Source organism: Chelmon rostratus, chromosome 10, assembly GCF_017976325.1.
Source record: "Chelmon rostratus isolate fCheRos1 chromosome 10, fCheRos1.pri, whole genome shotgun sequence".
Taxonomy (NCBI): domain Eukaryota; kingdom Metazoa; phylum Chordata; class Actinopteri; order Chaetodontiformes; family Chaetodontidae; genus Chelmon; species Chelmon rostratus.
Window position 1 is genome coordinate 15,249,509 of NC_055667.1, and position 12,864 is coordinate 15,262,372.

Genomic DNA, 12,864 nt, shown 5'->3' on the forward strand with positions numbered 1-12,864 from the left:
CTCCCCTTGAGTGATATAACACACCCCACCCCAACTGACACTGAATCAGCCTTTGTTACTAACATAGATTGTATTATTAGTGCCACGGTGTCTCTCAACTCATGCTGGTGAGGAGCAGCGATTTAATGTGTGTGTGTGTGTGTTCGCGCGCGTGCGTGTGTGTAAATGTGATGGGAATAACACTGCAGGTTATGACATCAGTATAACAGAACTTACTCGCTGTCCTGCTCGGTCACACTTATTAGTTATGCTCTGTCGGCACAATCTATTCTCTTTCTTGCCTTCAACCTCTATGTTTTTCTGTCTGAACAAAAAACAAAGATTCCAGTCATACTAATGCACCATATATTTCATATGAACATCTGTTTAGATAAGGCAGTATACACAATGTTACACAAGCAAGCTGGAGAGCAAAGAAGTGAAATCCGTCTGACGTCGCGGTAATGTGTGACTGAATGACCGTCCAGGCCTTCTTCTTCTTCCTCTTCTTCTTCTTCTTCTCGTCAGCGGCAGTTTGTCGTCTTACACACTGAAACCTAGAGTACACTGTATAATCATAATAATGGGAGTGCCCTTCTCTCTCCTCGTGTCAGCCAATGTAGTGCAGTCTCATCCGCAGATGAGAAATGAAACAACACTTTACAATTTAAATAAATCACTTTAAACAGCTTTTTTTTCTCTTTTTTCTTTTTTTCCTTTTTACAGTTGCATTCAAAGTTCCAATGATGCATCCGTTCATTTATTCATCTGGTGTCCATCTCCCTGTCCTCCCTTGTAGTCCTCTGCCTGGACTCCTGTTTGGCCACACAGAGCCAAACTTACGCTTAGATGTCCACTTCTCAAAGTGCACTTGTCAAGCTACTTCCCAAAGTCCAACCAAGTATTTGTTTTTTGGTAGATAAAAGTGTATTTCCTCAACGAAAAAAAAAAAAGAAAATTATGTGAGTATATATTGTTGTAATAATACTGGATATGTTTGAAGGCTCAGTTAATGTAAAAATGTGTCTTTAAAGCGTCATGAAAGCAGCAAACCATTTTAACCCTGAACCACACACTAGAAAAAACTGGACTGGACTGAATCTTTGATAAAAGCCCAATCCACCCGAACCCCAAAGTGTTCACTGGTTTCACCGTTCATCATCTGATCCCAGCACTTCAGTTGCAGGGCCAATCACAAACAGGGGCTAATGGGTATTAATTCATATTGATGGGTACTGAATTCTAGTGCTTTCACAGAGACAGGTAGAAAAGCCATGCAATGATGAACCGAGGTGGGGACAGGGGAGGGCGGAGACGCAGAGCACTTTTCGGACAAGCTTTCCCAGAATGCCATTTTCCACAGGATGTCCTGTAAAGGGGAAAGGGGTGGGGCTGCATTACAGGAGGCGGATGGGGCGTGTCCTCAGGTCTGGTCCAGCCATTCAGCTCGTTTGGGGGCTTTGCACGTGTGTATGTCCACAGCTTCCTCACAGTCCTTACACTCCACGGCGCAGCACCATTTGAACTTGCACTCGCACTTGGTGATTTGCTTGACTCTCGTGGTGTCGTAGCCCCGCCCACAGCACATGACCTCACAGCCATCCGTGCCGCGTGATGTCTTATTGCAGACCCGCCCGGCCGTGCCCAGGGAGCCTGCACGAGAGCACAGAAGAGTTTAAAGTTAAAAAGAGCTAGTTTCTCTTACCTGGTCATTCATGTTTTACTTTTTTTTACTGCTTTATTTTTTCAAATGAAAAACAATCATCATTTTTTATAGTTAACTCTTTTGATAAGTAATTTGATGTAATGTAATGTTACCTTGGGCTTTAGGAATTTTGTAATTGGCAATTTTCACAATTTTTTCACATTTTACTGACCGAACAATTAATCAGTTAATTGAGAAAACAATTGTCAGCCGCAGCTCTAGCATTAACGTCACATCGGGGCCAGCTCCTGTTCCATCAACCTCTGTAACTCAATGCAGTCTCTAACTCTGGATGACTTTCATTGTTTTTTGTGAAAAAGTGAACATGTTCCTGGGTTACTATCATGTTCGAAGACAAATGAGGATCTGCTACAACACTTGCAATCAGAATTTGGCGTTCAAAAAACTGCCGATCCCATGCTTATTACATGTGATTGTAACTTTATCCCTCCTGATACCCATCCTACTTTCTTCTAATTTAGATTAGATTAGATAAGACTTAATTAATCTCACAATGGAAAAAAATTCTCTTGCTAGCGGTAATTTTCGCTGTAATCTTTGCTGTATGAAAAACACTGTCTTACCCTCCCTGTCCCTTCTAATTGCCTACCATTCGAATGATGATGTTTCTGACAGTTATGATGCTGTGCCACATTTGTGCGATGTTGACAGAATGGAAAGAACAAAAATACCTCCCATTATTCTGGCTTGAATCGGTGAGTTCAGGCCTCAGAGGGTACAATGACACAAATATCTTAAATTAGCTACTTTTGCTGCTATTTATTTGAAGCACTTTGGTAAGAAAACCAGACACAAACAAATCGTTTATAGACTCTTTTAAAATTAAATGAATGGATTCAATGATCTGTTAATATTGGATTTTGTTTGGATGTAACTGCTAGCTTGCGGCCATGTTGCTAGCGGTTTATAGACACCATGATGTGAACATGGCATTAACCCATGACAGTCTCTGGCATGTGGAAAATGGTGATCGTTAGAGGTGGCTTTTCCAAATTCACTGTCTCTTACCAGACAAACACGTTCATGTTTCAGGTCTGGACCTTTAGTAATTAGCTTTACTACAAATGTCTCTGTTTTCAGCACCCAGAAGTTTTAGCTTCACTGTAGCTCTCAATTTTGGTTGGATATTTGATCTGCAGTAGCATGCTGGTGAGTGTATCGGAGTGTTTAGCAGTCTGGGTATTACCTAATGCAGTGGCATATTGTCTGTAACTTATGTGAATATCAACTCCACAGACATCAGTGCTGGTGTTTCGTGTGAGAAGCTCCCTGTTTGAACTGCTACCTATCACAACAAGCTGCCCATAGAACAACAGACCCACACACACAACTATGCAGTGTTGGTAGAGCGGCCTATAGTTACACTGCCTTTCCCAAGCCACTGCTCCCTTTGAAGCCACTCTGTGTGTGTGTGTGTGTGTGTGTGTGTGTGTGTGTGTGTGTGTGAGGGTTAAATGGACAGTGGAGCGTGACAGACAGACAGGCTCTCACACTCTGAGGCCCACTCTGCCCTCCAGCTACGCTTAGTTCAGACAGACAGAGAGGGAAAGACTGTGACAGACAGAAAGAAGTGATTTTTTTTTCAAATTAGCTGCTTGTGTCCCTAGGCTGTGGATTCCACTGGGAAGGTGAGAACGAGGGGGAGGATGGACGAAGGGAAGAAGAGAGAGGCAGACAAAGGAAGCAAGGACGAGGAGGAACTGGACAGAGCCTCTGAGTGATGGAGGGATGTCAAATATCGGAGAAGTTCGGCAGTGTTTCAACCATCACGAGTCAGAAACAGTCATAACTGATCAGGTGAATTGTGTAAATGTTGATCAACGCTTCCTCTGACCGTGGGGTTGTGTGTATGTGTGTATATATGTGTGTGTGTGTGTTGACAGAGACTGATAGAGGTCAGGTGGTCACAGAACGACCATGTCCCCGGGGTACAAGGATATTAGCTTCCACAGACATCACACGGGAGGCCTGCTGTGTTATCTGACTACCACTGCACACACTGACATTCACACACACAAACACACTAGTCATGCATGAACATATACACAACATACACATAGCACCCCTAAAACATAACACAGTCAGGGCAATCCATCAACATCCATGAGAAACTGCCTCTCTGCATCTTTCAGTCCAGTCCACCCTCCTCTTCTTCTTCTCTCCTTTCGCCGTCTTACCTGCTGATTTGTCTTGTAAGCAGTAATCCGGAGAGTTCTCAAAGTAGACCAGGTCGTTCTTGGTGGCCTTCCTAAAGGCTTTGTTTGCTACAGCGAAGCCTGTCCCATCCTGATTCATTGTCACCTCGATGGCCCCATTGTATTTCCTCCTCAGGTAGTCACCGGTTTTCCTGAAGTCTGACATGGCCATCCAACATGTCCGCAGCGTGCAAGAGCCGCTCACGCCGTGACATTTACACTCCAGCTTCATGAATCGCTTCACTGCCTAAATGCATAGAGAGAAGTGGGTAAAAATGCAGCACTATGGTGGTTGGTTGGTTTAACCAAATGTCGTAAAAGCATATTTCCCACTTTATGTACCCTCAGTGGTATCTAGCCTTACAGATCATTCTTGGTTTTATCTGCCAGGTAGATGTAACAGAGGTGAAAAGATTTTTGTTGCAGTTTTCACCAGAGCTGCTTTCTACCAAAGTATAGTCCCCATAAAAACAGTTGCCAGTGAAGTCCCTGGATTGTCCAGAGATATGAGGACACTGTCTCTGGAAGGAGATGTTGCTGTTGAATTCACTACTTAGTAACAAGTTATCTGTATCTGTAATTGTATCTGTATACGGAAAAACGCACGTTAATGCAATTAACAATTGTACTCCCCATTCATTTTCACAGTATGATTAAACCTGCCTTGTTTGCTTTTTACAGAATTAAATCAGACTGATCTCTGACACACGGAAACCACGAGGCACGCAGTTATTGTTTCAAGACAGTTGCATCTTACAAAGTCAGTAAACAGACAAACGCTTCCCCTGACCCTGACAGTTTTGAATCTGAAGAGAAGATTACAGATTGAACATTTAATCTTTTCCCACGTTCCAGCAACAGTATGAATTTCAGATAAAAAGTGACATCCATAAAATGCACATGCAATTTGAAATGATGTCGGATTGGCCAACTAGAGGTGATCTGGTTCCAACAAATTGACAGGTCACCTAACTCTGCATCTTGTACTTCTTAATCTGCTCCATCTACCTGATTTGCATATGGAGATTCAGTCACAGTGCAATCAAGATAATGAGAATGCATATTAACACCAGGTGGAAATGCAAAATCCATGATCCATAACGTCGCCAGAAACAAACTCCATGTTAATATTGGGTGCAAACGGGGTCCGAGATGCAGATATGTCAACACTTGGGCAGATAAAACAAAAGTCTCCATAGCTAGACATATCGCTGTGAATCAAACTGGCAACTGCAATCACACACTTACTGTTCTGCCACAGCGGTTGTTGTGTAGGTTCATGAGCGCCCGTGCATCTCGGACAGTCCTCTCTTTGGCATCTATGAAGGCTTTGGCAAACTTTATCCCATAGTTGATATTGTCGCTACAGCCGCCCCAGTCAAACTCTCCTCTCTCATCGCTAGCCCGTCCACGCTTGTGCGGGTCGCAGTTACACGTCTTCAGCTCCCCCTGGCTGCAGGCGCGAGTGAGAGCATACACCACTCCTGCTGAGGAGATGGCGTAAACAAATGCTGCTTCACGACTGCCTGAAAGAGAGACGGACAGAGAAAGCGCAAGAGCAAAAAAAGCAGAGAGGTTAGACAGTTACCCATATCATGCCATACAGTAGGTTCTCTAAAACCTAAAGACCTAAAAATGTGCAGCACAAATGTTAACATGCATACACAGATACAGATAATGCCATGACCAGGCCTGGGCGTGAGCCATCAGGACATGAAGGTGCAGCTGACGGGGGCATATCAGGCCTGATGTGGAGTACAGGACAGCTCTGTTTAAATATTATCATGGAAATAATCCTAGCTGCGGGGCTCTCCTCTGCTCACATAAATTGTTTAAATACAGATACAGTGATACCCCATTAATCAGCACAATGGTGATGTCATGACAGCATTTTCTACCATTGATGTGCTTTTCTGGTCTCCTCAGTTCCTTAGAATATGACTCATCTATTGTGTGGCCAAAGATACACGGAGAATTAGATATACTGTTTGGTCACAGTTGCTTTTTGCAGCGCTCGTGGGAGTGAATGCCCAAAAAAACAACATGGCAGCAGGAGGCAGAAGACTTTTGTTAACCTAACAAACATGAGTGGTTTTCAAATATAATGATAATAGCAACTCTGCTGTGTTGTTATTATTGCTGTATTTTCAGTAGTGGAGAAAAGCCTTTTAATTATTTTGTTCACTCCTGACAACCATCTGGAACCAATAGTTTGAAACATGACAAATCATCTCAATAGCTTTTGGGTGAATTTCTATTCAATTTGCTGTGGATGTTCATGGGTCCCAGAGCATGAATCCTGATGTTTTTGGAAACTATGAAACCTTTTCATCTCGTGCCACCAGCAAGCCAGTTTTTGTATTTTGCATGTATCTGCCTTTTTTTATATACATATAAAAGCTTATCTTGAATAAATAAATAAAAGTTGCCATGAAATGTGAGCATATTCCTGCTCCCCTGAGGATTAACGCTTTCTATTTTGGACCCTACTTGAGCTTTCCTTTAGCACGACCCTGAGGTTGAAGTGTCAACTCTGGGTGAATATCTCATGATGTAATAGACAGATTGTTGTGTAATTTTCACACTCAGCTCCCAAGAAGATAGACAGTTTTTTTAGTCCCTACAGAGGACGTGTTTCAGCCGTCTTTTTCAGGCATACTGCTCACAAGCATCGCCAAGCTTTAAAAAATTGTATATTTCATATTTAGCTCATATTTTCCAACCTTAGTGTCCATTTCAATCAATACAGCTGTCTACACAGACCGCATAACGGCTCATACTTCACTTGCACTTCACCCGCTTAACTGTGACTTAAAGGGTCTATGCATCAGTGTCTGAGCGCTGCCAAAACATGGATAGCCACATAGCAGCACTCTGACTGAAGGCATCGTAGCTCCAGTCTGAAACAGCTTTGCTGCAGACATGCTGCTTTCGCCAGGCAGCCTGTGTAAACAGGATGTTAGACTTTTAATCTTGTTTTATAATAGGTTGGCTCACAGTTGCATGTTAACAAAAGGTGTTAAGAACATTTGCTTCTTGGGTCAACTAACTGTCTTGCTGCTTAAGACAGATCACAAAACTTAAGAGGTTGAATGCTGTAGCAAACTATTCCATCACCTGCAGACTAGGATAAATAATCATTTCACTTTTAGGTCATATTATTTACATTTAGTGATTCAGTTCAGAATTTAAAAGACTGTCCTGCAAAGCAACACATAAATATAGAAGTGAAGCAATATATTTGCTTCTGAAATGTTGTGCAAGTGCAAGGATAAAGTTCTGTGAAATGGAAGTACTGAAGCACCACCACTTCAAAATAACATCACAAAACTACCTCATATAGTACTGACTATAAATGACTAAGGGTGGAGCAAGTTCATTCTGCAAACCTATCTGAAACAGCCCAGGCCAGAAGAGTTTGTGCGGTCTAACCTGCTTGCTCTGTATTCACTGGAATGTCCCATTCCATCTCTGGGGTGAGGGGAAGGGGGCAGTGGGTGCTGTAGAGGGGGTGTATGTGGGGGAGGATGGAGGAGGGCATTGCTGGTCATCATTCAAACCTGCACTGTTTGGCTGACAGTGAGAATATCTCTCTAAATATTTACATCTACATTACTGTTTATTCCTTTCCACCACACACACGCAGCCTCTATCTCCATATCTGCTACTTTTTTCCATGCATCATTGGCCCCCACACATGCTTAGAATGGCTGGAAGAGGGACAGTAACAAGCCAATGAGGTCAATGACATCAGATACTAAGTCTGTTCAGACAAGCAACTTCTTTTGTCCAGAGGCACTACAATGAAGTGCTGTAAATGAAGCATTCACTATCGTGCCTTCCTCAAAAAGCTGCACAGTCAAGAAGAGGCATGGGGAGCGCTGACTATTTTTATTGATTGCACTGCACGCAGCAGTAACACACAGGTGCATCACTTGTGCATGCTCTGCATTCTGAATGCAGCAGGTATGATCTATACTGGCTACCACAGTGTCTCTGCAAAACTTAACAGTTATCAAGTAATGTTTCATGCAAAATAACCACCTGACTTCAAGACACCAACGTAGCTTTGCTATCAGGTGTTTTTAATAAAGAGCCCCTGTCCCTCTGCAATTATAAAACCCTCCATAAGGAGGAATTATAAATACACTGGCTACAAAGGTAGTTAGACAATATGTATGTTAACATGCATGTGTGTCTGTGCACAAACGTACAGTATGTAGATGCATGAATCTGTGACTAAGCAGAGGAGGAGTGGAAAAGCAAAATGACGACAAGCCCAAGCCTCAAAGCCTGTGTGTTTATTGACGAGGCGTAAGGCATCGCAACAGTCCATTAGCGACTATAAACACTGAGCACCAGCATATGTGAGTATGAGAAGGAAAGACCCGAGAAAGAACAGAGGGAAGGCAGAAGGACAGATGGGAGAAGGTAGAAGTAAAGAGGTAAGAGTGTAGAAGGGTGAGAATGAGGAGGGAGATAGTAGCAGATGGGGTTCAGGCTCAGTATCTATACTCTGTGGCCGCACACTCAGTAATGAGACTTCCGTACATGTAGACACACACATGGACTTACTCCGCAGCAAGACTCGTCCAAACACGGTGTGGTCGCGGTCCAGTGTGCTGCAGTTCCAGCGATGGTGTCTGAACTGGTGCTGGCACTCTCTGATCCACTCCTTGGTGCCCTCACCGATGGCCTGCATGATGTCTGGGTGCCGCTGGCAGAGTTGGCGCTGCTTGTTCACCAAGCCTGGGATGTTGTCGCAGATCACACGAGCCCCCAGTGCACCAATGTACCTGGTAACACAAAAAAACAAAACAAAAAAGAAACTTCTAGGTGGTTTTGGATTGAGTTGTAACTTTTGTCATTTAGAAGGATTCACATGCGGAATACAGCATTGATTGATGGCATATTGCAATTGATTAGTACACACTGGTGCCCTCGTATGGTAGGTGTACACACACACACTCAAAGGGGATGAGTGTTGTGAAGGAGAGCTGCAGTAACAGTCCTCTGTGAGTCAGAGTTCACTACACTTAACAGTTTAAGGTTTGCAGGACGGAGGGGAGTGGAAACCATTTACTCCAAACTCCAAATAAATAAGCACTTAACCTCTCCCCACAAGACCTGCGTGTGTATGTGTGTTTAAATGTTTCCCAACGGGATAGCTGAAATCACGTCGTCACAAATCAGGGCATGCAGCATGGGGCCTCCAATAACCCTGTCAAACTAAGACCCCATTTACTCACTTTACTCCTCTCTGTCTTCTGCCTGTTCGCTCTCATGCTCATCTTACTCACAGTTCTCCTGCATGCTTCTCCCAGGCTTTCTAAATAAAATAAAACAGAGTCCTGTCCTATCAAGCGAAATGCTGCATTGAGCTTGATCGAAATAAACTTAAACCTACGCAGTGCATGCATGAGACCTCTTGCAGCCCGGTGGCTGCAGGGCTTTCGGCGGGTCGGCGAGGGGAGGTCAGGGAGCGTGTAGCTGTGTGGTCGTGTTTTACGAGGCCGTGCGAGAGGATGGAGACTGGAGGCTCTCTACTCCCCAGAGTGGGATTAGAGAGGAGGAATCAGAACAGAGTGCTCATCAAAGGAAAGAGCCAGAGCGGCAATTCACACTTCATTTTCTCCCTCTTTCTCTCTGAGAGTCAGGAGGACTTGTGGATTTAATAGGATAATAAATCATCATCCACAGGTCTAAAACAACATGCTGTAAAGCCCTGTGACTCTAATTCGGATCACAGAAGAAAGACAAGTGGGAGACAAACAGGGAAGGTTTCCATTGACTTCTGGTGACACAGCAACAACTCCTCAATTACATTGGCCTCTTGTTGCCGTGCCATCTTCTCAAGCCTGTTTGGATCATGCAAGCAACACTAAAAAAAAAAAAAAAAAATCATTTTCTCTAGTGTTATCAATGAGAAATCAGTTCACTTTAATCTGGGGATTTCCTGAAACATTTCCTAAAGATGCAGCAAATAAATGACTTAATGCTCATCAAAATCTGTTTTCTTGTATGCAATGAAAATAGAACACAACAAACATAAATCAAATTTTCCTGTTCAGTTGCACCTTGAAACTGTGGGTGTTCTTCATATCTCACAAGGAAACGATCGCACTTACAAAATCTATGTATTGCCATGTATTTGCATTATACTACACATGCTTTTCTCACATTTCTCAAAAGGCTGGGACATCCCAAAGCCATTTTTGCAATCACCTGCGGCGCTAAAGCTGCAGAGCTGCCCGTATCACCACTTAATGCACACCCACAGAAATTTGATAAACAGTTACATACTATATCTCCTGCTCTAAATTCCCCTCAAAGCCAATAATGCCCAGCTAAAGCCTCTACACACACTCTTCCCACTACTCCCCATAACTGCTTTTAATCTACACAAACTATTAGGCATTCCATCACCCCCATACCCGCCCACACACAGACACTTCTCCTATAAACACACTCACACACATGGACATTTTCACGTATGTTATTGCGCAGGCAATGAGATATTTTTTCACCCCTCACCTATGCTCTAGATGGCTGGTTTTGGGGTATTTTACTGAATTCATTTCTCTCTCTCTCTCTCTCTCTCTCTCTCTCTCTCTCTCTCTCTCTCTCTCTCTGTGTGTGTGTGTGTGTGTGTGTGTGTGTGTGGTACCTGGTGAATTAATGACTGCTCTGCCTTGTCGAATACAGGCTCCAGCTGAGCTGAACACGCGCTCAGCCAACAGCGCCGACATAAATTACATTTATCGCTCTATTATTATTGCTCAATGTGGCAGGCCAACAAACTGACACGAAGAAAATGCGTTTTAGAAACAAAATCCTAAAGTAGCTTGAATCTAGTTCACCAACTCATAATTTAGGTTATTTTCATTATTAATGCCCCATCATTTTTCTCACTTTTTTTTAGGAGCAAATAATTTTGACTGAAATGAAACGATGACAGAAAAACACATTAAGAGTTTTTCTTTGCCGTCATTTCCACATAAAAATGACAAGGCAACTCATTCGTGACAAATAACAGCCTGTGAAACGCTTTCTAACAAACCCAGCGCGTTCAGATTATTTGCAGCAAAATGCACAAATGAGAACAAAAAAATGACGAAGTTGAAAGTGTCGCAGGCAAACCTGCGCGGCAACACCAGCAGCGAGTCCGCGGTAATAAATTAAATCCTCAACCCTCATAATGGCCTTGTCTGTCCGCTGCTGGAAAATCGCTGCTCCGCATTAATTGGAACGGGTTTTGCTTTTGCTTTTGGAAAAGGGTTGTTAAAATAGTCATCATAAGTTAAATTCGTTGGCAGTTTAAATCCGTGAATTTTCTAAAGAAACATCCAAAGGTGGGCAGGAGTCCCAGCCCCGTTTCAAATGATTAAGATCAGTGATAAATGTTCAAGTCGTGTGGCATTTCATTCCCTTCATATGGTTAGACTCTTGATTTAATTTAGTTAATAATAATAATACTAATAATAATTATTATTATTACATAATTGTTTCCTCCTAAAGGCATTATACAAGTTCAGCTCCCATCAGTCTTGCTGGCAGGCAGGTGGGCATGAAGGTGTGATGATGCAGACAGGACTTACCACCATGAAGAGTCCGCCTGAGGCGTCACCAGCAGCAGCAGCAACAGACACGCACAGTAAATCCTCCAACTGGTACCGGAGTGTTGGCACCGGGATGAGAGTCTGGCTGCCGGCGAACCACAGCTCCGTATCCGGGCTGTCCGGAGGCTCAGAATCCTGTTTAAACCCAGCATGGCTCTGCGCTTTTTTTAAACCACCAGAAGTTCCCGCCGAACAAAAATCAGATTTCAGAAGAAAATGCCCAACTTTAACAGACAAGGTTTGAAGTGAAGTAGGTTAAGGACCCGTGCAGTAGGTAGGCCTCATTATCCAGTGTGTGGCTCCATATTAATAGCGCGACTGTCAGGAGTGTGAAGAGCGCGTTTTCGGTGCCATGTGCGCACCAGACTCTCCGCTGAGCACTTCCTGACTGCCGACAGGAGGTTTACCTGACGAGACTAGCAACAAGTGTCGGCTGTTTCACCTCTCCAGTCAGCTCCCCAAACACCCAGCCTATCCTTGGTTTCTTTTTTTGCTTAGTTCAGAGGCAGAAGTAGGATCCGTATCACAGTTGCAGGCAAAGGTTGGCAGATCCGTTGCAGTTCTGTCAGCTGTGTGACTCCGTGCTGGGTCAGATGCGCGCACCGGACCTCTCCTTTATCAGTGCGCTGTGGACAGAGTCAGAGCTGAGAGAGAGGGTGGAGGGGGGAGAGATGAGGGAGGGCTCGCTGCTGACAGCTCCTCTCGCCCATTGGGCAGATGCAGGGGTTACAGAGTTTGACTAGGAAGGAGATATTAAAGAGGGATGGATGGAGAGAGCTGGTGCGTGCGTGTGCGTGTGTGTGTGTGTGTGCTGGTGCTGGGGTGAAGGGTGACGATGCTGTCCTAATGTGAGGAGTTCATCTGTAACCACAGACAGGAATTATTATAATAACTGATGGCGCCTTTATTTTACAACCCAGTAAAACCGGATAATTAAATCACAGAGAAAATGTGGTTTTTCATATTATAAAGGAATTTTTATTTTTGACAGAAAGGGTTTTTCCATTCAATGTAAAATGTTGCAAAATGCAGTCATTTAGATGTAGAAGCAAAATGCATGCACCAATACGTTGGAAATGCAATTGTTAATTTTTCAGCTATTATTTTATCTAATATCTATTGTTATTTTTAATTATTAATAGTTATAATCAACACTGTCATATTCACTGGAGATGTACACGATTGTACTGCAGATACGGATAACAATACGTTTTTTTGGCCAAATCTGGCACACTTAGATCACATTGATATTTATTCATGTGCGCTTGCCCTGATAAAGATAATGTAAGTAAATATGTGACATTAAGTCATTATAATTAACAAATACTGATTTAGATATTTGTCA

General features: G+C 43.3%; 1 protein-coding gene across 1 annotated transcript; it reads right to left on the reverse strand.

Moving 5' to 3' along the window:
* Positions 1 to 970: 970 nt before the first annotated feature.
* On the reverse strand, positions 971 to 11,671 carry LOC121612350 (protein Wnt-2b-A). Its single transcript, XM_041945179.1, has 5 exons — positions 11,499 to 11,671; positions 8,476 to 8,696; positions 5,149 to 5,426; positions 3,883 to 4,147; positions 971 to 1,632 (listed from the first exon to the last, which is right to left on the reverse strand). Exons 1-5 carry the CDS (start codon positions 11,669 to 11,671, stop codon positions 1,403 to 1,405), a joined length of 1,167 nt encoding a protein of 388 aa, XP_041801113.1. The 3' UTR covers positions 971 to 1,402.
* Between the last annotated feature and the right edge of the window lie 1,193 nt (positions 11,672 to 12,864).

Coding starts and splice junctions, on each gene's coding strand:
- LOC121612350 (XM_041945179.1), bottom strand. CDS start 11,671: ATGCTGGGTTTAAACAGGATTCTGAGCCTCCGGACAGCCCGGATACGG. Junction 8,697..11,498: donor CAGGCGGACTCTTCATGGTG/GTAAGTCCTGTC, acceptor TTGTGTTACCAG/GTACATTGGTGCACTGGGGG. Junction 5,427..8,475: donor TGGACGAGTCTTGCTGCGGA/GTAAGTCCATGT, acceptor TCTCTCTTTCAG/GCAGTCGTGAAGCAGCATTT.